The sequence below is a fragment of the Mixophyes fleayi genome, chromosome 6, assembly GCF_038048845.1.
Source record: "Mixophyes fleayi isolate aMixFle1 chromosome 6, aMixFle1.hap1, whole genome shotgun sequence".
In the NCBI taxonomy this organism is placed as follows: Eukaryota; Metazoa; Chordata; class Amphibia; order Anura; family Limnodynastidae; genus Mixophyes; species Mixophyes fleayi.
In genome coordinates, this window is record NC_134407.1 from 13,009,909 (window position 1) to 13,037,859 (window position 27,951).

The window sequence follows — 27,951 nt, forward strand, 5'->3', positions numbered from 1 at the left end:
AAGTAGTGAGATGCAGCCGGAATGTCACTGCCTCTGTCACCTGGGGGGGGGGAGCAGTGGTGATTTACCCCCTGGAACTGGAGGGGACATGATATTCAACATCTGATCAAAACCTTTGTGCTTCAAAAACAACGCTGAAACTGAGATTTTCCTATACAACATTTTATATATAATGCTTTCCTGTCTATGTTAAATACATAAGTGAACTTGGAAACTGCACTTAGTTGTTGCCCAAGTGCCAAGAAATTCCATAGCACAATAAGGAGAGAAAAGAAACATTGGTTACAATGCAGGTGTATAACTTGAGACAAATTGGATGAATTCCCTGCTCACAATAGGTTAGACTCCAAGGGGGGTATTCAATTGTTCGTCCGGACCGCCGAAAAACTCGCGCTCTAATATTACTGTTAATACGGTAATATTGCGCGTAAAAACCGTTCATACGGTAATTTACTCGCTGAATTTCAGCGAGTAAATTACCGTATTAACGGTAATAGTTTTAGAGCGCGAGTTTTTCGGTGGTCCGGACGAACAATTGAATACCCCCCTAAGAGGAGTATAAAGTAGAAGGTAAATGATACAAAAGAGACAAGTACACATTCTGGTTCCAGGTGGGGTTATAGGAGTGTAATATTGGTAAGTTCTTGGGAGTAATAAAATAAACTCATGCTTTCTGATTGAATATAAAACGGAAAGTGCTATAAACAGGGCACGGTGTTCCCAGAAGAGAACCACTTGGCTGGGGTTGCTTCGAAGCAGGGCCGGATTAAGGGAATGGAGGTCCCTGGGCTAAGGGGGCCTCCATTCCCCCATGAGGTCGTACCCCCCCTCTCCCTGATCCGAGCCGCCCCCAAGGCACTTACCTCCTCCTGGCATCGCAATCCTTCCCCGGCGCGTTGTACGCTCTTTACTGAGGAGATCTTGTGAGAGTGAGACTCACGAGATCTCCTCAGTAAGGAGACCACAGCGCGCCGGGGAGGGACTGCAGTGAAAGTGCTCGGCAGCATTGATCGCGCCGGGGGCACCCCGCCCCCCGACCGATCAATACTGCTGCTGAGCACTTTCAAGGGCCCCCTGGATGCCCGAGACCCCTGGGCTGTAGCCCAGTTAGCCCTAGGGTTAATCCGGCCCTGCTTCGGACACACTGTGACCAGCAAGCCGCTTAATCCTGAGAGGACGAGTTGTGAGGGACAAAGCTATAGTTGATGGGTTGGAGAAGGTAGAATATTGATGGACAAAGAGGCAAATGAAAACTAACTTGAATCACCAGCAGAGAGATTAAATTCCAACTTTGTCATACAAAGCTTGTTACGAGCAAAGGCTGCCAATGGGTGAGGTCTCTTAGGGCTAGATTTACTAAACTGGATTTGAAAAAGTGGAGATGTTGCCTATAGCAACCAATCAGATTCTAGCTGTCATTTTGTAGAATGTACTAAATTATAACGACAATCTGATTGGTTGCTATAGGCAACATCTCCACTTTTTCAAACCCGCAGTTTAGTAAATATACCCCTTAGTCTTGATTGACTTGATCTTTAGCAAAGTGCTGATTACAGTAAGTGAAAAGGAATGTGCAGTTTTCAGTTTTAACACTGCACTGCCTCCTGTCATCTGTAGCTGGCATTGTGATGGATCCTCACAGTGCCTAGATGAGGGGATATAACATTTAATATAGCGGTGGTAGGACTTACTGATGATCAGATAATAAAATGTGCTTGAGTACTATCTCCTGGATCAAATTATCATTTTAACGTACTAAGGTTATTATTACTATTTCACACATTGCTTCTTCATGTTGGCATATTGAATAAATGACAATGTATAATCTTATGAATTATTCTCAAAATTATATTAGATTGATCAAATTGTAGGACCTGGTGAGGACAAGGTGATTTTTAATTATGACCTATTATTTAGAAACACAAATTTGAAAGAAGTGTGTTTAGAGAGAGAGAGCGAACAGAAAGAGGGTGATAATGACCGTAACACATCTTCACACAAACTTGAAATAGTTTGAGGCAGGATTGTACTAAGTATGTCACATGGCTCACTAATGACAGACATGACCGAGAGGAAGTGCTCTGAGCCCAGCTCAACCATATAGAACTACGGTCTGTCCAACATACACACGCTTGTGAGTCTATAGTCGGCACCTTGTTCTTTTGTGTATGACGCTGCTGTACTGTGGTCGTATTTTATGACTTTAGGAAAAAAAGCTTTTTGAATCCTATTCTGAATGTTGCATGTTCTACATCCTGCACAATGATGACCACCTGAGTCATATGTTATACTGTTTCCTGACCTCTGATTTCAGGTGAGTACCATACCCCCTTATTTCTACTCTGGTACAGAGAGCACAAGATTGCCTTCTTCTCTTCCACCTATAACCACCTTCTCTGCACTGGAGCTACCTTTTTTGCATCTACTACAAAGGAAGGAATGTGATCCTCCCAAACCAAGCAGACTGGATCAATGGAATGTGAACTTTTATTTTATTTGGATCATTCGTTACAGCGTCTCTGCCTCCTCCAGGGACCCTCCTTTCTACAGGGTCTTTTCCCTCCCACAGGTTTTCTCCCTTCTACTGGGTTCTACCTTCTCCTTCCCACAGGGTCTTCCATATGCTGCATAATTGCTGTGTTTGTCGCACACACACACACAGCGTTCAAGTTCAACTAATTCCTGGTTGCTGTATAGGATTGCCACTGCATTTAAAATCAGATAAACGTGAATAATGGGGCTGGAAGACAAGACTGGTGCATGGCTACGAACCAACAGTAAAAAAAAAAGAGTTGTGTAATTTATTGGTCCTATTCATCCCATAGCATCGATACTCCCGCATAGCCTCTTGATAAACTCCGGTATTACATAATACATCAGTAAATGTTTGTGACACACTACACGTTGTGTAATAATCTAATGATAACCATATTCACACTTCTATACAAGATTCTGATTGTATGTTCTCATACTGAGGAATATGTAAACGTGTTATTATATGAGCACATTACTGAATTTGAATCAGAATTTTTAAGGGAAAGTGATACATAACAGAAAAGATGATTATTTTGTATGGAATAGTAACATGGTGGAATAAAACCCCCTTCTGATAACTAATAGAACTAAACTCCCTTTGAACAGAAATATAACATAGATAAGATCAACAGCAATAAGTTTTTGGATGAGTATCCTAACTACTATTTTAAGGACCTTTGAGGGTATGTGATTACAAAAAATCCAATATTTCGCTACGGCGGACAAGGTGTGGAAACATATTTTTAATTATTATAAATAAAGGTTAGTATTTTATTTAGATATTGGTGTAGACCTTAATAGTGCTTCCATATCTGAATCCATGCTCTTTCTTTTTGTTGTAATGAATATATTATTCTAGCACAGCATCCCCTAAACTATGATGTGAATTACAGAGGATATATAGTGTAGGTCCATTTAGTTCCTGTGCGAATAATAATGTCTATCTAAAATATGATCACAGGGTGAGGCAGCTTCACTGAGAGGAAATTAAAAACAAAATCTGGAAGCTGCTTCAATTTGGCAATTGGTTACAGTGCTACAGTTGAACTTACCATACAAAGCTTGAGTCTAATGAAGTTGTGACGAGTGCTGGCACCATCAAAAAAAGGTTAAGCCTATATGTGTCCCGCTTTCATATGATAACACAGTATTTCCCCTCTGTTAAACTAGGGATCATATGGAATTATTGTATATAATAGAGAAGGCTTCTCATGCAAAACATACTGGTAAATTGGCTGCTAACAAATTGACCCTAGTCTGTGTGTCTGTCTGTGTGTGTGTTAGGGAGTTTAGACTGTAAGCTCCAATGGGGCAGTGACTGATGTGAATGAGTTCTCTGTACAGCGCTGCAGAATTAGTGGCGCTATATAAATAAATGATGATGATGACATATCCGTGCTTTGGCTACAGCATCTGAGAGTATCTATCCCGTTTATAAGAGCTGCAGAGCTAACTATCTAAATGGCCCATGCGCAGCAGGTGATGGCGGTTATTCTGTTATCATATTGGGGCACTGGTGTAGACTATGAACCCTTGACTCAAAGGGATTCAGGTGAGCCTGAGACTGCACCCACATACATTAATGTTCTAGGAGCTTACTAGAAAGTGCAACCTTAGCCCTTTAATCAATGACAGCTGCTTTAGGACCTGGGTTGAGCACTGGATGTACATTGTGGAAAATGGAGTAGTCTTACTATAATGGGTGACTGGAAATTTTGGACAAATATGCCACGACCCCAATCAACCAAATCACGACCATATACACCAAAACTACACCCACTTTGGGCAAAGCAGCATCCATTTACCAGCAAGCCACACCCTGTGTGGGAGATATGATATTGTAGAATGGGGATGGGGTTATTATTCTGCCATGTCATCCTATATGATATATATAGGGATAGGCTATATATATATATATATATATATATATATATATATATATAAAAGTACATTTTGCATTTTCTTATTTGCAATACCTCTGCAAACTAAGCAGTTACTCAATGCATCATTGTGGGGTGAGAGCACTAAATTTAGCCATTTTGACTACATATGCTAAGTATTTACTTTTTTACAGTATCACAGCACAGATCACTAAGTAAATATAAATACTGATGGTGGCATATTGGGTCAGCAAACTAGAATAAAAGTCTGTTGCACACTAGAAAATGTCCTTTATCATTACATGATTTATGTTGCGTTCATATAAAAAGATGTAGGTTTGCTACCTGTCTAAAGCTGGGTACACACATATGCAATCTTACTTCAGATGCAATTTCTGTAACAATTTCACCGACTGAAAGTCCCGATGATCATGCAGATTTATGTGTACACACCTACATAATTTATCTTCAGATCTGTGATCTTCATCTCTCATAACGATCTGCTGAAAAGATGGTGACTCTGCACACTCTATAGATATCTGCCCACGCTGCTGGTCGTGAGTGCGTACACATTGCTACATTTGTTCGACATCGTTCCATTGTTGCATTTTAGAAAACCAAGTCAACAGATACGATGTGTTTTGGTACAATAAAACACGATTGTCGGAGCGTACACACCCATGCAATATTTGAACAAACGGTCGTGAATCGGGTGATCTGCACAATAATTGCATAGATTCGTACCCAGAATTAGACAAACACATTTAATAATGGTCAGGACCAGAGGAGTAACACAGCTTGAAGACAGTTATACATATTTGGTTACAGAATTGGTGCAACAGTTTGGTAGTTTTTATGCAGGAACAGACAACAGTTCTTGTCCTCTTTTCACCCAGCAACATTTTTGTGCAAAACTACCAGCATGTACATCCCTAAGGCACCAGGTTAACCCTATGCACATTAGACCCATGGGTCATAGATGACAGATCTATAGAACTGATCTGCCCATGCATTGTAATGCTTTGCTATAGCAGTATATGAAATCAGCATCATCTAGGTGTACAGACTGATCAGTAACCTGTGTATGTGGATTATGCGGTATAAGGGACTTTGACATGACTAATTATAAGGGGACCAATGAGGTGATTGCTCTGCAGGTTCCATCTCTTATGACATCCCCAGAGTTTGCAGCACTGTGCAATAAACAAATTTGTCAATAAAGATAATTTGCTGCAAAAAAAAAAATGGCGGATAAAAAAAACGCCCTCGTCCAGCAAGTAGTGGGCGGGGCGTGGCCGCGAGGAAGCGGAATCCTCAGTCTGTAGACGGCGCACACATGACGTCACAGCCTAGGACGACAGGGAAGACATCTTGGTTGTGGGCAGGCGAGCCTCCGACTCGAGGGATATCGGTCGGCGGGACCGGGACGGATCGAATTATCTCGTCTGACGGGCGGCTTTAGGCATCACTGGCGCCGTCGGGAGGATTCTCCCCTCACCTACGGGAGCTGCGGCTTCCGGGTGTTGCCCACACCCAAGATGGCCGCCGCGAAGAGCCGAGCTTGCGCATACACGCGGCAGGAAGTGTCAGCAGTGAGCGGCTGGGGGGGACGCGCTTCCCCGCGGGGACCGGAAGCGGAAGCGGCGCGAGGAGCTGGGGGACCCGGAGGCTGAGAGGGAGCGAGGTGATAACGTGTGAGGTAACTGTGTGTGTAATATATATATCCTTGTGTGACGTCACACTCACCCGCAGAGGGTGATCCCCACACCTCGAGGGTGACCCCACAGTATCTGTGTCCATAGCTGCCCCCCATAGAGGTGCCCCTGGGGGAGGAGGGGGGCTGTGTGTTAGATCTATACATCAGTGTGTGTGGTACTACAAGTCCCAGCATGCCCTGCCAGCCTATGTGCAGTGTCAGAGGCTGTGTATGGGGTCTGTCCCTGTGTTATATGTGCTATACCCTCTGTGTGAGCATTGCTGCTCTCTGGCTAAGCCTGGAAAGGAACAAGTTGTAGTAATAAACATTATATTATATAATATATAGTATAATAATGCTGTCTGCATTAGTATGCAGACAGTATACTACATATAACCATCTATGTGGCCATTCTTTGATAAGTCCATCTATGTGTCAAGGATATAATGAGCATTTACTACATTAAGGATAACTGCTCACTCACAGGAGCTCATTGACCAGTCCGCCAATTGAAATTGGTTTGAGTAAGTAAAGACTCCACATTAGGGAACAAGTTCGTCTTAATTACTCACAAAATTGTTGGAAATACTTTGACATTTTGTAACTTTTTTATTTTGTACATAAAGGGGCATATTCAATTGTTAGTTTTCAGCCCCGCGGAAAAACTACTAACGTTATTACGGTAGTAGTTAGCTGGATTTGAGCTGCGAGCTGAAATCCAGTGAGTAAAGTACCGTAATAATGTGCGGACTTCAAGGTTTCCGCCGAGAATTGAATATGCCCCATAGCATGCATCTGTAAAAATAATAATTTGATATGATTTAAACATTTCATTGATGTTAACAGTTCTCTCCTCTTCCCCAAATATTAAGTTATATGTATTGACATCAGTATGGATTTGCTCTTTCCACTGCGCCTTATAATTTTATTCCACTCTGATTAATGCAGGTAATGTGATAGCAATATATGAAATTGTGACTCATATGATACTTTAAATTAACATTTGCTAATGTAAATGTAGCTTAGTGAAGCAAATACTGAAGGCCGCCTTGCACATCGTCTACATTTTCCAGAAATTACATCTTTTCCATTTCTACCTTCAGATGACTTATGATTTGTACATGTGTTCCTGCAGCTTTTAATAAATACATTATTTATGTTCCTGGGTTCATCCTGCGCTTTCACCAAAGTCTTTGTCAGTGAGGCTCAGTTTATTTGTGTTTCCCTTGGATAGTTATATCCAAAGAACAGGGCTGAATTGCATTTCTCTTGCACTGGGATCCAATAACCATTTCTGCTTGGATAATAAAGGCTTTTGTGAAAAATACAGAACCCCTCATCCCTGGATACACTTCTAAGAGGGGTATCTTTTGCGGGTACCGGAGACCTGGAGTAAAGATATGTGATGAGGACACAGGCGGCACTGTCCTGCTCCTTCTGATTGGCTGTTTGCGTATTGATCCCACCAGATGATGGCACTTAATTTATTAGCGTTGCACCTATATTAGGTCAGTTTGAGGCCCTCTGTTCTGATTACTCATTTGCCATTTTAATTTGCATTACTGCAGAAAATACGTTTGGATTTATAACGCGGTTGACGATGGATGTGGGGGGGTGTTTGTTTTTCATTCCATTTTGTGTAGAAAATGTGACTTTCACATTTATTAATTACAATTGACACTACCCCCTTGTGCATATGATGCTTCATTACATTGTTATATTGTGTACAGATAGAGTAATGTGGCTTTTGCATTGATAACAGCATAAGTTTGAGATGTGTGCAACTTAGTATGCATATAAGACTGCTGTTTAGGGTGTAAAACATATCAAAAGTTAAATGAGGTCCTAAGTGTATTCTAGAGTTTAGCAAAAAGTTGCTTCATGAGTACTAATTGATGTTTACTAATTACACCCTTGTTTTTAGAGATGTTTTATTAATTACATTTATATGCTAAAAGTGCCCATAGACTATCTGTGATTCTGCTTGGGGTACACATGCTGCAAGTTGAAAAATTTGGCTTTAGGAATTTAGTAGAAATACAAATGGGTGTAACTTACTCCACTTTTGACACCCCCCCCCTGCCCCCCAACATATTAAACTGTGAAATTATCAAAAGATTTAAAATAGAAATTAACTTTTACACTAACAAACCATTCCAATGCGACTGCACTCATGATGCACCAATCACTGTGAAGTATATAGATACCATGTTACTAATCAAAGAATACACAGTCTGCTTTTATATACTATATCAAGTATGCAAGTTACAGCATTATTCCAATCTGGTCGTTTTTAGCACTGACTGTCTAAATGTTGCCAAGTGCTGGGCGCCCAGTCAGCCATGAATCCCATGTCTACGTATTTAGGAGGACAACCCTGAGCCATATATGTTTCACTGATATAACCTCTAATTGTATATAACCTAACCAGTGTTAAATTGTTGGATCACTGCGTCCAGTTTTCTGTTATAATAGTGTAGCCCGTTTTCTGCCTGTAAAAATATATTGGTCAGTAATGACATCCTGTTATTCCTGGAGAAAATTATAGGTGTAGCAGCTATCTTAGTCCAGTAAACTTGACTGATTTCTGGACCAAATGCATCCAAAAAAATTGTCCATGCCATGTGCCTCCCTGTAGATGAAAGGGGCACAGGACTTGGTTCTGGTACCAGCTATGAACCAGGCTTTCCCACAAAGCCTCTAAATATATACACAAAAGCAATGGTTCGTAAGCTGCACGTAGAGCGTCTTAGTGAATCTTCCTTCCCCTTGGGGTAGGGATATGTTTATAGGCAAAGTAGAGGTCCCTCTTCCTCAGGTGTTGGTCCCTGAAATGTTGTGTTCCTTTTGTGATTTTTCCAAATAAACATACCCACAAGGGGATGATTAATTGATATTCTACATGTCCAGCTTTCACACCATTTTGTTTGTGTACCTCACTTATGGAATGTACGACAAGGGTCCCACTTCTAACGGTCACAGTAGCTAGGTCTTATGCGTCAATCAAATGTAAACTTGAGATAAATCCTTTTATTGATCACACTTCATTCTATTAATTGTCCCACATTAAACTCCGAATAGATAAAGTTAATGTTTCCAAAATGTCTTGTATGTTTTCTATGGACTTGTATCTTAGAGGTGAACGTTGTTTTATCTCAGCACTTCTTTCCTCGTCGATCGGGGATGCACATTCCTCCAGTCTTTTTACATTCTGATATTTCTGTTCTTTTCTCATTAGTACTGATTTGTCATTTACTTTTTGTGTTAGACAGTGATTCTGAAATTATTTTATGAACATTGTCTTAAGCAGGCTTCTTTACTTTCTGTTTGATCTCTATAGACCCCTTTTACGTGAACCTGTTCGCATATTGTTGAACCTGAGCCATCTTATTAGTCTTGGACAAAAGAATATAGAATTCTAGTGCCAGCCAGCAAATTGTCAGAACCTTGTGGGACCTTTTAAGGAACCAAGGGAGATAAAAGTACATTAAATAGACTAAAGAGAACTCCAAACATTGAGATGCCAGCAGTAAATTTATAGGCACGTTGGTTACGTGGCTCCAGGGATGTATCCAGCCTTGGCCTACAGTACTTACTGTTGTTCTTTATAGAATTGTTCTTGAAAATATTTGTTTTTGTGTCCAATGTTCTGCTTTCTTGTGCTTATGTTATATCAACTAAATCGGAGTCAAAATGTGGGAGGTAGATCACAGGAGAAGCAGTAATATCTACAGAGGCTCCTAACCTACGGGTTATCGTGCCGCCCATAGAGGTCTCTATGCCAGTGCAAATAGAAGGTAAAGGGTAAAACATTAGTCATGAAAAACTGAATCGTGGGTCATGAGGCTGATTCACAGACATTATTTTGGCTGAAAAAGATGAAACGTTCCAGAGTGAAGATAGAAGGATTCTAAAATACCTTTCTGTTCCGATCTATAGATACAAGTAATGTTATTCTTTGCAATTAATCTTACCTCAAATATTTCGATTTTCAAATAGTTATTGGAATATATAGGTAGAAGATTCCAGAAGAAAGAAAGAAAACTAGCAAAAAAGAAAAAGCAGTTTAGAAGTGACTACAGCCTTGGTATTTGCAGCCAGCACGTTGAAGGAATATAGTATATGCTTTCGGATGGTTTTGGGCACAGGAGAAGGCAGAAGCTCTCAGGAATCATCGACCGATGAGAAGAAACACACCTTGGTGCTCACAGAATTGGTCATGAATGTGGATGGAGGTTGTACTTTCTTCTGTCAGTATTCATGATCCATCTTATTACAGTCCTTGGGGGTATATTTACTAAACTGCTGGTTTGAAAAAGTGGAGATGTTGCCTATAGCAACCAATCAGATTCTAGTTGTCATTTATTTAATACACTCTACAAAATGACAGGTAGAATCCGATTGGTTGCTATAGGCAACAACTTACCCTTTCAAACCCAGTTTACTAACTATACCCCCTTGTGTGCACGTTAAGCAATAATTCCAGGGAGGTAATTTATTCTCCCATTTGTTTCTTCACATGGCCAGTGTAGGGCTCATGCACCTGAACATCAAAACACCTATTCAAAGCATAGACACAACATTTGCCCTCACTTATAACAGAGAATGTTCTCAAGTCCTCCTGACAGCATAACGCACTGTAGTTACTCCTATATATTGTACGGAGTGTTAGCGATTCTGAGCATTGCACAGAACACAGAAATTGATGCAGAGTGAACGCTTGTCAGGAAGTGTTTGACAGCCCCTGAAGTAGCGCCCCACCACCAGGCGTCTGTCAGATCCGCTCTTACCACCTCAATGAAGATTTTTCTATTTTCAGAATAACTTTTCTTGGTGAATCTCCTGACTGGCGTGTGCGCGGCTGTGTTCCTTTGCTTATTACGATTTTGATCAGCGGCCGCCTGCCATGGTTACAAGCGTGCCCCAGTGGGTGGATACAAGTGGGCAGCTGCACCAGCACTTTACAGCGCAAACGGGCACTGATCCATTTACATAAACAGCAAAGGGGTTTTAATAATAGGCTTTCAGGACCTGCACTGAGCGCAGTAACATCCGCATGTATGAAGCCTCATTATAACATCTGGCTCGCCATGTCACTTGTTTAATGCTAGTTTGTAGGCCCATACGATTTATTTCTTTGAGGGATGCCCAAACCTGCATTGTGTGTGTTTGTTTATTGAATGGTAACCTCTGCTGTTAAAGTTGTAAAACTTTTAACAGCAAAGAGTGAACTAGGCTACTCTTATTATGCTTAATCAACTTGCTACCCAACTAATGTATGTGTTGTACTCATTTTAATAGATTATGGCTGCGTTGATGACATGGAGCACTATGTTATTGCTTGATTTGAGGCTTTGTATGATGCTTATTTCAGAGCTGCTTTGATTCCTAAGAAAATCTCTATCTGCTATTTCCTTTTGGGTTTATCTTTTGGGTTTGCAGTTCTTATGTGGTCACTTTGGATTCCTCCAATGCACCTTAAATTTAGTGGTTATTTAATTGGCTTCTGACTAAATTGTCCCAAGTGTGGGTGTGTCTGTGGTAGGTTATTTAGATGGTGAGATGCACTGACGTGTATGAATAAACATTGTAATTATACAGCTCTGTGTAAGGCTGGGTACACGCTACAGTGTTTTCAGCCGATTATCGGACCAATCACACGATAAATGACCGTCCGGCCCGATATGCCATTGGTGTGTCTTCTGCAACGATGAACGATTATCGTTCCAAAACACATTGTATTGTTTCATTTGATTTGTGAATAAAAAAATCTTGTTCAACGATGGAACGATGTCGTTCCAATTCTGCAGTGTGTATGCACCCACGACCGGCAGTGTCCATAGACCTCTATCCCCCGACTACAGAGTGTATTGGTGCAGTTTGGTTGAATGTCTCTCAGAATCAGTGAGTAACTAACAGGAGTGTGTTTTACTGACACTGTTTGTAGTAGTTTTTAACTTCCCATTGGAACATGGACTAGACCAGTGTTGGCTAACGTGTGACGCTCCAGGTGTTGTGAAACTACAAGTCCCAGCATACCCTTCCAGCAATAAGATGCTATATATTGGCAAAGCATGCTGGGACTTGTAGTTTCACAACACCTGGAGTGTCACAGGATAGTCAACACTGGGCTAGACCATCAATTCCTGCATAGCCTTCCTTGTATCTCTGTACCCCAGGCAGCTGTATTTTCATGTGGCAGCTGTGGGTATTTTCATGTCTTCTTTCATCATACTAGAGCCCGACGACATATCTGCAGAAATAAGTTGCCGTTGTTTTGTTTTCTCTGTGTCATATGGAATGAATTACACAGATGACTGTCCTGCAGACAGACGTCTCCTGTTACACCCTGATGCAGTTTTGCCTAACCTGAGAAAATCTCTGTGACAACTTCTCCGCTGTGATCCTGACGGAGGCCTTTGGAAATGAAATTCCAAATATCTCAGTACTTGAACCTTCGCCGGACTCGTTAACAGTTCCATTTAGTTGTTTTGTCATCCCCTCATTAACTTTAAATGACCCACTGAAAGGTTTAAACATGATGTAAAAGCCCAGTGCTAACAGTGGGCCATGCCGTCCTTGCTGAGTGCAGCGGCTTCTCTAATCAGATTACAGTTTAAAGATTGATCATTGTACTGTCAGTTACTGGTATTTGTGTGATTTACATCAGTAACTTTATTCTTAGAATTGCTAGAAGTACGATAACTTTCCAGCCGTCGGTGCTAGCTGCAAGTCAGACTAATACTTATATACTCCGGGACCATTCATTTTGGAGAAACTTGTCAGCAACCTCTTGTTTTCATCAATTAATGCAGCCTGTGTATTATATGGGTTTTGCTGATTTACGATTTGCCACAGTCGCTGCCATGTAGTTGTAGCTTCAGATTGTCTGTGTGTCCATTTATCGCCTAGATTGTTATGTGTCCGCTGCTGGATTTCCAGTGTCGCTCGCTTGCAATGATTAAGCGTGTCTCAGTAGGAGCCATGGAACAAGCCCTGTCTGTAGCTGCATTAGGAATTCATGGCAGCAGTAAATCCCTGTAAGGAACCTTATAGTGAAGCATTACTTATCTCCTATTGTGTTCAGCTGCGTAAAGCAGATAATATGATGATATTATTATGAGCTCCATGTCCGGCATGTTACAGCAGACAGGAGCTCAGCCGTTTATTAGTAAGCAATGGCGTTGTTCCTATAGTCTGTGACTGACTTTTATCTGTAGCCCAGTTCATCTAGAAATATGTCCTCTCCTTGGATCTCAGAATAACTTTCCCCCATATAGTCTACTGAATGTAAGAAATCCAATAGTAAAGGGGATTGACACAAACATAAAAATAGACATTTTTATTTGAAACAAAGTAGCACACGGTGATGAAAATAATGCATCAACAAATATACATTGTTTATTGAAATGGTAACGTAACTCGGGCACATAAAAAGCCAGGTTTCCAACGTAGCACTTAACCTCTTCAGCATTGATGCTTAGAAAGAGATAGAGACTTGGATTCTTTACTCTCTACAACAGTGATGGACAACAGGCGCCCCCGGGGCCCTCGTCTGTGGCCCCCGGGGCCCTCATCTGTGGCCCCCAGCTCCTTTCTGCTTTATTGTCAGATTTGTTTAAGCGTCCGTCTGCCTTGGCCGGGATAGCAGTATGTACAACATCCTTAGCATAGTAGATCATTAATTTAAATGAACAGCATTAGAAGTATCCTACAGAATAACTGGAGCCAGATGATTACTGAGAATCCTTCTCTATGTTGGGATGTTTTTGCTGTAACTGTTCCTGCAGCTTTCAGTAGATCTGCAGGACAAAAGCTCAGTGATGCACGTTTCCATGAATCATTATGAAAGAAGTATATTTGGATGTATAGATATTCAGACACTTCCGATAACCTCTCGTCGTCCTCTTGCAGTGATTGTGTTAGTAGCAGCGTTGCTGAACCAGACTGATACAATGAATGTTTATTAATTCTATAGATTGTCTTCAGACGTTCTTCATGAACTGACCCGGACGCTTCTCCCCGGTCTGCTCTGCAGATATTGTAAAGAAGGAAGTGCACAGCGGTGAGTAGCAGCCTCATCCATTATATTAACCATCAAATTAGAATGATCCAGGCATTGTCATGTGTCCTTATCAGAAATGGGACAACAATGTGTGAATGTCGGAGAGTGATGAAAGTCACTCCCTGTCTTATCTCGTCCCCCTCTCTCTTGTCTTTACTGTGGCAACAATGAGCCCCAGAATAGACTCCACGGTGTGCTTAGCACTGATGTGTTTGTGGGGTAGTCTTGGTTACCACACAGTCTTTGGTATAATCCATAAATCCTAGAGTTGTAGACAAGAGAGCGCCCGCAGCTTTCTGGGGATGTCAGAAGTTCTTTTCACACTTTTTGAGAGCTACATCTAGAGCATTACCTGCTTTACCCTGTTTGTTTTATAGTCCCAGATGCAGTAAAACTTTGTCCTTGTGGTGCTTCTACAGACTGAGAGTGGCCTTACCTGGGCCATGTACCGCAGAATGGGGAGGATCACCTCGTGCTTTATCTCCTTGCCCCTGGAGCTCAGCTGAAGTTTTCACAAGTCTGGACTAAGCGCTGGTCTGCGCAGTAAACATCGTCCATATAGAGCGATCACTTGGCCTCTCGTAGGGCCATGAAGATTGAATGAAGTCAATGTTTACCTGACCCCAGAAAGTCATCCAGTTGCTGCTGTAAATATCACGGCACATCAGGTTAACTCATAAACTGAACAATCTTCTCACACAAAACACCATCAAAGACCATCTGATGAAGGCTGGCCAGGACTGCGGGCACGTGGTGATACTGGATGTAATGAATCGTGTCCCTGATTAGTGCCAGGCTGTCTGCAGTCCTGCACCTTGGTATACCATAGGTCTGGTCCTGGTGAATGATCGTAGGACCGGTTTTAAGATCACACTTCTTCTGGTTATACAAAAGTGTGTAATAGGAGGATGTGGGGAGTTATGGAGGGGATGAGGAGGGAGTAGGTCAGCTCCCATTACAGATTTTGGTGGGCTGGAGTGGTAAGGGAAGGCAGTGTCGGGAGGGAGAGGCCAGGTGTGAAAGATTTATTTATTTTTGTCCACCCTATTTTTGGCTGCTTCATTTTTCCAGCATCACCTCTGGCCGCAGAGTGAGTGCAATACCACAATCCGGCATTTGTAGCAAAACTACGCACTTGGCGTTAGGCAGAGGACTAGAGGAAATGACCTAAAACTCTCTCCCCTGACGAGGCCACGACTGGAGACCAAACCGACAGCTTAACTTGTTTTACGTCCAACCAGGTGCTTTATCGGAGGCAGAGCCACCACTATGTGACGTACCAGACCTAAATACGCTCCATTTAAAGAGATTGCTCCAGTAAATGTATTAAACACATAAAATGCAAAACTATCGCTTAAGAATGAAAAGTATATATGTTGCAATAAACGTAATTCGGGTGTAATTTGTGATATACAAGACTGTACTGAACAATGTTATGACAAATAAAAGCAACTACTGTTTAAAATAGTAGTAGTATAAAAATATTGAATAGTAAAGGGCAGTATAAACAGATTGAAATGTGTGTATATATATATATATATATATATATATATATTATATAAATGCTTAGTGGCGTCTGTCTGTGTGTGTGTGAAAAAAAAAAAAAAAGTTGCAGCGCCACCTGCTGGGCAGCGTTATACACTGACCTACTAAATTCTTAGTGTGTGTGGGAAAAAAAATTCAAAAAGGGCTGAAATTTGGTAGGGCTCAAACTCATTTTCGTGAGGTAATTTTACCTCATGAACACATGTGTAGAGGCGTGTGTGTGTGTGTGTGTGTGTGTGTGTGTGTGTGTGTGTGTGTGTGTGTGTGTGTGTGTGTGTGTGTGTGTGGAAAAAACTATTTTCTCAGAAAGGGCTCATCTAATTGACCTGAAATTTGGTATACTGACATTATTTGACAAAAAAAATTAGAAAAGTCAAGTCAGTTAACTTCCATCATCCCCCCTTCCCCCCGTGGGAGGGGTAGTAAAGGCTAAATTTACGAGTTGAGGGGTCAAACTCATTTTCATGAGGTAATTTTACCTCATGAACACACATTAAAAAGGCCGCTTGTGTCGGGAAGTAACGATCTTCCCCTGAGGAGGCCTGGGCTAGGCCCAAATGCATGACAAGAACCTTTTTAGGAGATATTTATGAGCTTATTATAATTTCACTCTAAGATAATGAATTAAGTGTTCCTAATGAAGGGCAAATTAATACATACCATGTAAACCTAGAAACACAGGAAGTTTAATATGCTTTAATCTATAAAATGGATACATTATGTTCAGAATTTAAACCTATAAGTCTCCTTGTGACGTTTTGAGACCAAAGGTTTTTCTATGCATTGAAAATGTATCCAGTTCTGGTCCCCATTGTGATCCACAGTAACACGACCTGATACAGTCACATTCTCATCCTTGTTTTGCACATTCCAAATATCTTCCCTGGAGCAGTCTTACGTCGGCAGCAGGTCCGTCCAGTAGTCTGACCTACATATTCTATACCACATTTGCTGGATATCCGATGAACACCCCTTGGGTCACAGTTACACACCTTGGATTTCAAAGTTCTCATGTATTGAAACTCTCAAAAACAGGTTTAATTGTTTTACTATAGAGTCACTGGCGCATCTCTTGGCACCGTGTGACCAAGCGTCATCACAGATTCACTGGGGGACAGCAAGTTACCAGTTGGGGGAGTGCTTTTTAGAAGGAAAACAATCAGTCTCAGCACTCAATCAGTCAATTGTTTAACCTTAAGACCGATAACTACAGATCTCGCTGGAATGAATTGTGGACAGATTTGATTTGCAACCCATGCGTTGCTTCTCCGTGTGTCTTATTTCTCAGATATTGTTCTCTAAACTTATTACCTTCCTTCCAGAGAAGTCTGCTGCACATTTATTCAGAACAGCCCCTTCTAGTGGAGGATCTACGCCATCATATTAGGCCACTTCCTCTCTAATCCTTCACTTCAAAACCACTGTCTGCCTCACCCAGGGTTCCAGAGCCTGGGTACCCTCTGGGCAAGTCCGGGCGGACTGCAGGTTGCTGGTGGAGGTTGAGGTTCTGGAGGTAGACGGTGAAGCAGCTGGACAGGCTTCCTTCTGCCTTTGGGGCTCTTGCTGTTCTTCTTTCCTATGAGCAGGGGCTGAAGCAGAGGCTGGGATTGGAGCAGTTGACACCGTCCTTCCTGGAGTTTTCTTTTTCCCTGGAGTGATGTGAATGTCGTTTCGTTTTCCTGAGGAGGTGCAGACACACCCTCCCAATGGTTGGAATTATTTGTCTTCTGATTCTCTTCAGATTTTCAGATTCAGCTTGCTTTAATATTCCCACTTACTAGCAGAGGAGAATCTTCTGTGAAGCCTTCAACAGTCCCTACAAGGACCAAACCTCAATTGCAGAAAGCTGCAGTACTGTGAAATACTACACTTGATCTAAGCCAAAAGGCCGAGAGGCCTCAGTTTTTATTAATTTTACTCTAATGCTTTAGATGTGGGCATTCAGATCACCTAGTGCATGTAAACTTGCATTTGGTCTTCAAGCCTCTTAAGTGATCCTTTGTTTTCTGGCCATTTAAACCACTAGATGAGTCTTAAGGCCTATGTTTGACACAAAGTTGCAGCTGTCCCCTTGTACCTGAAGTTGACCAAAGCCCCCTTCAGGAACAGAATGTTTGGCTTCAGCCCCCCAGAATAGGATCCCTTGGAGGGCCTCCCCAATCCTCCAGTAGACCTTGGACACTGGCAGCCCTACCTCCTTTCCAGAAGTGGGAGCCTCTGACAAGTTTAGGGAGGTTGGAGTCAGATTGACACAACTACCCCCCCCCCACCCTGTACGTTATAGATAGTTTGCAAACAGAAAAGTCTGATTTGTTGGTTGACGTAATGGGTCAGCCGATCTGGTGTCTGTCATTCAGAAGTGATCATTTTATTTTTCCCTCAAAATGAAATCTGCCTATTGAAACTTAACCCTTGCTCTCTCTCTTTACAGGAGCCATGGAGGAGTCACATTTTAACTCCTATTTCTGGCCGGCTGTCCCCACAGTGTCTGGACAGGTAAGTGTGAGCTAATAATACCCTGACTAACCTGCAGAGGGAGCCAAAGAGCAGTCTGTATTTTCTAGAGGATTTGTGGATAATTTCATCATCAACATTTATTTATATAGCGCCAGCATATTCTGTAGCACTTTACAATTGGTAACAAACATTAATAAAAACAATACTGGGTAATACATATAGACAGAGAGGTAAGAGAACCCTGATCGCAGGCTTACAATCTTACAAGTTTACAATTTGTAAACTACCTGGTTTTTACTATAACAAGGGACAGAATGAAAAAAAGTAAATTCAAACACAAAAAATAAGAATCTGTGGCGTGATCCAACCTGATGTCTTCTAGGTTATAATATAAAAGTAAAGCAAATCCACTCAGGGAAAAACGTGTATCCTCACAGCAATATTCAAAATATTTTTGTATTAGAAAACAAAAGTTAAAAGTGGTAAGGAGACCACACTGTGACCCAGTGTTACTAGTATCAATGCTTTGGACGTACCTGAAGAAGCAGACAGACATACTGTGATTCTGGAACTTGATGAACTTCGCTCGGAATTCAGCTTCGTTGCTTCGAACAACCACCGGTAGACATCAGTGTAAGATTGTCCAAAGCATTGATATTATCACCACTGGGTGAGTGCGTTTCATTAGTAAAACGCATACTCTTTTGGTTCTGCACTAGAGCTAGACTAGAGGATTAAGCGTCAGAATAAACTTTTTTCTGAACTACTTGTAGGACCTGTCGTGTGATAATGTAACCGTGTCTTTCCTCTCAGCAGATTGATAACTCCATGTTTCTGAACAAAGTTAAAGAGCAGCTAATTCAGGAGAAAGGCTGCAACTTGAGTTCACACTACCCGACTCTTCTGACGGTGCCCACGTCAGTCTCTCTGCCCGCAGGAATCAGCCTAGATGGAGAGCACAAGGTGGAGATTCACGGGATCCCTCATAGTCAGGCATCGGTCACACAGAACATAACCGTTCTGCCTGTTCCTACCACCGGGCTCATGACCGCAAGTAAGTGACTGTTATTGGGCAACTGTTGTCAAGTCAGGGTTCTTTCCTGGCCTCACTGGTTCATCTGCCACCCACCATTCATTCCTCTCCTTAACAGTGAATCTATCATTTCTCTTCCCACACAGCTGGCCTGGTGATCACGTCTCCCTCCGGATCGTTGGTGACCACGCCATCCTCTTCAGGGCAAACGTTTCCCATATGCGCCCCCTCCACCATGATCGTGTCCACCCTGCCAGGCTCCCAGACCCTACAAGTTGTTTCTGAGATCACCAAGGCCAAGATCTCGGAGGTGGGGGCAACGGGTACCCAAAAAACAAACCGAGGGCGGAAGAAGAAGCGCCTCCCGGAGCCAACACTACCAGAACTGCATGACCCCTATGACTTGTCCAACGAAGATGACGATGACCATCACAGAGACGGGAAGACCTATCGGTAAGAACCACAAGTGCCTGTTCAGTGACCGTCGCTGTTCTAAATGGTGAAGACCATGTTCTGTCTACCGTTTGTTTTACTGGGCCTTGCTGGGATAGGATGTTGGATGGATAGTGTTGGCTCGCAATGGGTTAAGCTGGAGGTAGCACCACAGCGGGGAAAGTTGAGAGAATTTAAAGGGTAATCGCATTCATAAGGGCATACCTGGCCAAATATAACGAATGTCACATGGTAGTGTGTGAGCTGATCAGGTGACACATCCAATCATGGGGCTTGTTGGTGAGGTACACCGCTGCTGCCAAATCCCCTGTCTAGTCACATCAAATACTACTGCGCAGCTAGGGATTTCTGTCCCTTTTTAAGGATCATTTGAAATAGTTGATTACTAGGTAGACCAGTTTCTTCTCCCCTAATGTAGCTTTTTTTTTTTTTTTTTTTTTTGTCCCCTTAATTCCCCAATTATACACCTTTTAAAACTGCAGGTCCCATCACTGTCCATTCCCGCCAACAGAGCTGACGATCCACCCTGTTCTGTGTTGCAGATGCCGCATGTGCTCGATCACTTTCTTCTCCAAGTCAGAGATGCAGATCCACTCCAAGTCTCACACGGAGGCCAAGCCCCACAAGTGCCCGCATTGCTCGAAAACCTTCGCCAACAGCTCCTACTTGTCCCAACACGTGCGCATCCACTCGGGAGCTAAGCCCTATACCTGCAGTTACTGTCAGAAAGCCTTCCGCCAGCTCTCCCACCTCCAGCAGCACACACGGTAAGCGGAGTGCTGATCTTTTGGGGGAGGGGGGCAGGAGTGTGACGTTGAATGAGAATTGGTCGAGTATGAGACAGGATTGAAGCAGCAATAATGTTTGATCTGTAAAGTCTGGATTATGTATTTCGGGAAGCTAGTTGAGGGAACTAGGGATGTTTGTTCTTGCAGACTGGTCCTACAGTGCGTGTTGTATGTATGATGTGTTTGTCGAAGTTTTGCACTGACAACTGTTCCATAATGTCTCAAACAAACGCAAACTCATCAGATGTATTCTCCAGCCATAGTTATCTTTCTTCTGCTGTGTCCATCAGACACTAGTCACACATACAGACACTACCAGACCTGGATGAGATGTGACTGCAGTCTATGTAGTACTGTCAGAGGTATACATTATGAATGACACCAGCAGTGCAGCTATATCTTATATTCTGCTCAGGGAATGGTTTCTGCGGATGTCTGTGTTAGAGACAGAGGGTTATCTGTGATGTGAATGTGTGATATTCAGTCTGTGTTACACGTACTTCCCTTGGTAGCAGGGAGTGTTTCCATTCAGACATTGTGTCACATGTCTCTTAACCTTTCCATTTACACAGCAACTATACACAGTGTCGTAACCTTGATACATTGTTATTTTTTTATTTTGCTGGTCATCATGTTTCCTCCCCATATCTGATGCTGTTATGTTGTCCTATAACCCTATCTACTCTTACATTCTGCTGATACGGTATCATGTGCTTACTGATAAGTTGTCATTTAGTTTCTCTGTTCACCTCTCAGCTGTCCCATCTCTGCCTGCTGACCCCTTTGTCCACTCTGCTCCTGGTCCCTTTGACCTCACTCATCCCTGTACCGCCTCTGCTCCTGGTCTCCTTGACCTCGCTCATCCCTGTACCGCCTCTGCTCCTGGTCCCCTTGACTTCACTCATCCCTGTACCGCCTCTGCTCCTGGTCCCCTTAACCTCGCTCATCCCTGTGCCGCCTCTGCTCCTGGTCTCCTTGACCTCGCTCATCCCTGTACCGCCTCTGCTCCTGGTCCCCTTAACCTCGCTCATCCCTGTAGCGCCTCTGCTCCTGGTCTCCTTGACCTCGCTCATCCCTGTACCGCCTCTGCTCCTGGTCTCCTTGACCTCGCTCATCCCTGTACTGCCTCTGCTCCTGGTCCCCTTAACCTCGCTCATCCCTGTACCGCCTCTGCTCCTGGTCCCCTTGACCTCGCTCATCCCTGTACCGCCTCTGCTCCTGGTCCCCTTGACCTCGCTCATCCCTGTACGGCCTCTGCTCCTGGTCCCTTTGACCTCGCTCATCCCTGTAGCGCCTCTGCTCCTGGTCCCCTTGACCTCGCTCATCCCTGTACCGCCTCTGCTCCTGGTCTCCTTGACCTCGCTCATCCCTGTACCGCCTCTGCTCCTGGTCCCCTTGACCTCGCTCATCCCTGTACCGCCTCTGCTCCTGGTCTCCTTGACCTCGCTCATCCCTGTACCGCCTCTGCTCCTGGTCCCCTTGACCTCGCTCATCCCTGTACGGCCTCTGCTCCTGGTCCCTTTGACCTCGCTCATCCCTGTACCTTGCCCTGTCAACTGTGCTAGTTGCTTTGATCTCATTACTTTTCCTTCTTCTGCTTTCCTGTCCTCCTCCACCTTCTTTTAAACTCCATTGGTCAACACCCAATCACCCTTTTGTCTCCCACACTTGATCATCATCCTTGTTCTTCTCAATCTCATCCTCTAAAGTGAGATCCATCAGTTTCATACTCTACGGCAGTCATTCAGGTGTCACATTTTCCACCACTAAACTTTTTATGAATCTTTTTTTTTTTTTTCTCATCCATCCAGGTTTCATATTCATGTTTCCTCTATATATGCTGCATACAGGTGCCATGACTCTATCCCACTAACAGCTGCTTAGCCTCTCACCAACATCTTTCTCCTGACACCCACAGGTACAACATCCAGCACAGTCACAGCTCACGTTTGGCCCCTTCTCCTTTCTCTCTGTACACTCTTATGTAGAATAGCTCCACAAAACATCCAACACAAGTAATAATTACAGCTACCTTACCTCTGTCACTACTACCATGTATACATTCATACATTGGCATTACCTAAGATCCGCTGCTGGTTTACATAGATCTATAGCTTATATACCCCCAAGGGTTTTAATGATACTACTATGTAGCTTCCCTAATGGAATACAGTATGTACAGTTAGGGATTACACTGATGGTGGACAACATGACAAGAATGCAACAGGTCACACAGGATTAGGAAAAAGAGCGGATTAATTTGCTTATGGACAACCCATGCTAGTATAAGAGACTCCATCCCATGTACCCCCTCTAGATCACAGCCAAGCTTCACCAGAGAGAGGAGAGAGCTTTCATCGCTGCTAGTGATTAGTAGGTGGGAGATTTAAACTCCAGCTCAGTATGTTGTAGTCTGTGCGGCCGGCTCGGTCGGGAGCCGTGTTTACTACAAACCCCCATAGCATCTTGTTCAGCGAAGATGGTGTAGGTCGGCCAGCAGTGACCTCTCTTCTCCCAGCTGGTAGCACTGGCAGTGTCCAACTTAATTCCAGTAACAGTAGGGGTATATGGGGGGGTTGTCCCTAAGTAGTAGGTGTGTGTCACAGGTGGACCAACTCTTACAAATGTGTAGCCGTACATAGACACTGTAAATGAACAGCCCTCATTCTATCATTGGCATCACTGGAAACAATAAAAGGGAAGTAACTCTGGTCAATGAAGCTCCATGTTATCCTTTTAAAGGTCATGTGGTCCCAAGGTCGCCTGATGTTCCATAACAGCTGGCCATATACAAGAGGTTACATCAATTTATCACTTTTTACATTTAGAAATGTCCAAGCTTCAGAACAAAATGATCCCCTAACCAGGAGGTACAGGAAGATACACACACCCTCTATGAGCATGCTCACCACTAATACACATGTGTAGTCAGCCTGCCTAACTGCATTCATTGTCACAACAGTTCCAGACCCAACCTTTGTGTCGTTCTGGCAGGATCCACACCAAGGTGCACAGTGCGGTCTCCAAGCCCCACAAGTGCCCGTACTGCTCCAAATCCTTCGCCAACCGCTCCTACCTGACTCAGCACGTGCGCATCCACTCGGGGGCCAAGCCCTACAGCTGCCGCTACTGTCTGAAGGCCTTCCGCCAGCTCTCTCACCTCCAGCAGCACACACGGTAAGGGGGCAGGAGGAGAGAGCTGGGGGAGCCCCGACAACCAGCATGTACCTTTTCCCCACTCACCTAACAATGTACACAGTCTCCATACATATCTTTACACCCGTACAGGCTTTTCCCAGGCCCCCGTCATCCTATTGTTTCAGGGGTTAAACTGATGCACAGCTAGCTTGTCCACTGCCCTTTAAACAGTCAGGAGTCCCGATAACTTTGTATAAGATCTCTCCATATGCTATCAGGGTTTGTACTAACACATTTTCTCCTATGCAGTTGGGTAACACTAATGATTTATATATATATTTACACAGTTAACTTGTTCCCTGGCCGTGTATTCTCAGGCTGTGCACCAATACACAACTATCTTAAATGGCAGGATGCATACACTATCCAAGTTCCTCAATGGTCACAGACCCCCAACCATTGTGTTGTTCTGGCAGGATCCATACGAAGGTGCATATTGCTGTATCCAAGCCCCACAAGTGCCCGCACTGCTCCAAAACCTTCGCCAACAGCTCCTACCTGACTCAGCACGTGCGCATCCACTCGGGGGCCAAGCCCTACAACTGCCGTTACTGTCAGAAGGCCTTCCGCCAGCTCTCTCACCTCCAGCAGCACACACGGTAAGGGGGCAGGAGGAGAGAGCTGGGGGAGCCCCCCCCCTCAAACACCAGCATGTGCCCTCCTTCCCCCCCACCAACCGCATGCACACGTGTCTGAATGGAAACGGGGTCAGGGGAGGGATGACATCCTGTCTGCTCATTTCACCCCCATTAACATCCCCCCTCCCCTCCCTGCGCTGCTTTTCCCCAGCTTGCCCAATACTGTGCAATAAGGTCTCTTTATTTCATGCTTTTTATTTCATCTCTTCACACAGGATCCACACAGGAGACCGGCCCTATAAGTGCGTCCACCCTGGATGTGACAAGGCCTTCACCCAGCTGTCCAACCTCCAGGTATGGGGATTTATCTCTGCATTGTGCCATGGCAGGGATATCATTTTCTGACGCTAAAATAATAATCTTGCCTTGTCTTTGATTTGTGTGTGGTTTTTTTTCTCTATCTTTTATTAGTTAAACAATTTCCAAACTTTAACTATGTTCCTTGTATCTCCCTTTTTTTATTCTGCTTTTTGCACAGTTCTCTTATCATTCAGTTTGTTTGTTTTCCTGTGTTTGTAGTCTAATTTAATAACGTCACCTGTATTTGTCATTCAGTCTCACAGGAGGCAGCACAACAAAGATAAACCATTCAAGTGCCACAACTGCCACCGAGCGTACACCGACTCTACCTCGCTGGAGGTCCACCTGTCTACTCACACCGTCAAACATGCAAAAGTCTACACCTGTTCTATCTGTAGCAGAGCGTATACTTCGGTGTGTTTCAGCTATTTTCCACATTTTTTTTATTTAATTTTAAATAACAATTGTGCCTTGTTGGATGACTATTACCTCCCTCTGCTCACTCTCTGGTGCCCGTCTCCGTGTCTTCTCTGTCCCTTCTCACTTCCCTTTCTCTGGTATTTCCCAGTTTCTTTCTTCTGCGTCTTTCTCTTGTCTCAACAGGTTACATTACCTGGTCCCTACAAATTACCTTCTTTACACCGTATTCTGTTCTTTCTCATCCACCTCATTGTTTTTCTTACTGATTCCAACCCTCCCTTTTCTGTGTTTTGCGTCCTCTCCCCTCTCCGCCTTACTCCTCCCTTTTGCATTATTTAATTTTCCTCTTCTCAATTTGTCGTCTGTTTCCTCCCTCCCTCCAGGAAACCTATCTGATGAAACATATGCGGAAACACAACGCACCAGATACTCAGCAGCCGCCCCCTACGCAGGTTCTGACTTCTCAAGCACATTTCACGCCCGTGTCCCAGGCCTCCGCATCTGAAGGACCTCAGTGCTCCTTCGACATGAATCCCTTCAAGACTGATCATCACAAGGACTTATGTTTGACAGTCTCCACCAGCGCCATTCAAGTGGAGCATCTTGCCAGCTCCTAGTTATACACACGGGGGGACAGGATATTGCTGCAAGAGGGGGGAGGTTCTGGACCAGATGAACATGGGGAACGGTTGAGAGGTCTGGACCAGACCATTGTTGGTGGGTTTGGGGGGAAAGAGAAAGACAAAAGGCAAGAACCAATATGGGCAGGGACTTTGGCTTGGCCCTAACACAAAAGGCAGAGAGAATGGACTCTAATGCAGCCTCAGTAATAAAGGTGTTCAAGTTGTTACAAGAATTGGAGCCCTGAACATGCACCAAAGCCAGGCTGACGCCCTGAGTGCAACGTGCTGCTTGCTGATAGCCTACATTAACAGAACGTGGAGAAAGTGCAGTGCACAAGCAGTGTTATAAAGAATGCACTGTATTCCCTGGGTAACGTCATATGGAGCACCTGATTCTCCTGCGCACATCCAGTGTTATGGAAAGACGTTTTCCAGCAATACTGCCCATGTGGGCAGACCGAGGGGAAGGATGAATTAAGATTTTTGGACTTTTTATTTTATACCCTAATACGTAAATAGGGGAAGGGAGGGATTTCTGTATTATATATTATTTTATCCTTATCTGGTTCCTGCTCTTTGTCACCTGACATCTTCCATGGAAGTACACTGCATAGGATTAAGGAGTGGAAGAGATAATAAAACTGACATTGCCGGTATGGGGGGAGGAGGAGGAGGCTGCCGGTGAAACGACACTCTGCATTAAAGGTTATATTAGCTAGATCTGCTAATCTGCCAGGGAGGGGATGTTAAGCCTGTGTCCTGGATATAATTATGTATAAATATATACAGAACAAAATGTGTATATCTATCCACTGCTTATTTACTGCTGTTGCTTATTTTGTTTGATATATCCTATAGCGACGGGGCACTTCTAGGTGGATAGGCCCCACTTCACCATCCTGCTCTTCTCCCACCTCAGTCACTGCTTTGTCCTGCTTCTCTATGTCCCAATCACTAGCGTATTTTTCTGTCCTCACTACCCTGGTCTTTATCCTGCCCTTCCCAAACCTCACCAACCTGGCTGTTCGGCAGTTTCCTCAATAACCTTCGACCTTCTCTTCTCCCTGACTAACCCGGTCACTCTCCTGTTCCCCCCTTCTCTACCTGACTAACCTGCTCCTCACCCCTACCTGAGACTAACCTGGTCTCTTTCCTGTTCGTCTCCCCTACCTGAGACTAACCTGGTCTCTTTCCTGTTCGTCTCCCCTACCTGAGACTAACCTGGTCTCTTTCCTGTTCGTCTCCCCTACCTGAGACTAACCTGGTCTCTTTCCTGTTCTTCTCCCCTACCTGAGACTAACCTGGTGTCTTTCCTGTTCTTCTCCCCTACCTGAGACTAACCCGTCCTTCTTCTCCATCTGACTAACCCAGGCTGTTTCCTGTCCCCCCTCCCCTCCTCTACCTGACTATCCTGCTCCACAGCCCTACCTGAGACTAACTTGGCCTCTGTCTTCTTCATCTCCTATACCTGAGACTAACCTGGTATCAGTCCGGTGCTTGTCCTCCATCTGTCTAACCCAGGCTGTTTCCTTGCCCCCCCTTCCCTCCTCTAACCTGACTATCCTGACTATCCTGCTCCACAGCCCTACCTGAGACTAACCTGGCCTCTCTTGCTCTTCCGTCGTCGGCTTACTCTCGACCTGGTCACCTTCTTAGGTTCACCAACAAAATCTTTATTTTAAATAAAATAATTTTTTTTTTAAAAAAAAAATTTGCCTTGGGGAGAGGTAAAGGTACCACACACAATATGCTGCTGTCAGGAGGGAAGTTTTGTCCTTCTTTCTGACTTTACTGTACATACATTGTATGTTTATATTCTGTGTAGCTGGCTAGAAATAGTTCTGCATATTAAATAGAGGAACGGCCCAGTGGCGCGTGCAGGGGGCGGGAGCAGCGGTATGTGGAATGAGGGCAACGGACCCTGTGATAGGGTGATAGCGGCACATTGCAATGTGTTTGTGGAGGAGAGGTCGCAGCTTAGTACGTTGGTGGTGATCAAGGTTTGTTTCTTTACAAGGACAGAGAAATAATATTTCTGATTATTGCTCATGAGCCTTTCCAGCAATAATCTTATAAAATACTCTCCTTCGGTACTTTAGTCACTACAAAGGTTATTTCAATTTTAGCAAAGTTTTATCTTTATCAAAAATGCACACCTTTCTCTCATCGAACCATCAGCTGTATTTCCTTGATGTTCCGACATTGTCGCTGTGTCAGCAGGCATCCGATGTCCTCACCATTATTCCAAGTTCTCATCCGTTGAAGCTGTACTACTGTTGTTTTTATTTTTAATATTCTATAAAGAAAATTCCCAACTAGC

The 27,951-nt window shown here is 43.7% G+C and overlaps 1 protein-coding gene across 12 annotated transcripts; it reads left to right on the top strand.

Annotated features, from left to right (window-relative positions):
- Positions 1-6,006: 6,006 nt before the first annotated feature.
- ZNF384 (zinc finger protein 384) lies at positions 6,007-27,949 on the top strand. Of its 12 annotated transcripts, none has more exons than XM_075215837.1 (11): positions 6,007-6,114; positions 14,090-14,176; positions 18,153-18,217; positions 18,992-19,232; positions 19,358-19,664; positions 20,147-20,431; positions 23,447-23,629; positions 24,067-24,249; positions 24,504-24,582; positions 24,844-25,002; positions 25,392-27,949. In XM_075215837.1, the coding sequence occupies exons 3-11, from the start codon at positions 18,158-18,160 to the stop codon at positions 25,623-25,625; spliced, it is 1,731 nt and encodes a 576-aa protein (XP_075071938.1). In that variant the 5' UTR covers positions 6,007-6,114; positions 14,090-14,176; positions 18,153-18,157; the 3' UTR covers positions 25,626-27,949. The 12 variants fall into 12 exon arrangements, with proteins under 12 accessions (XP_075071938.1, XP_075071942.1, XP_075071940.1 ...); XM_075215841.1 differs by having other exon boundaries at positions 20,207-20,431; XM_075215839.1 differs by having other exon boundaries at positions 18,995-19,232.
- Positions 27,950-27,951: the final 2 nt, after the last annotated feature.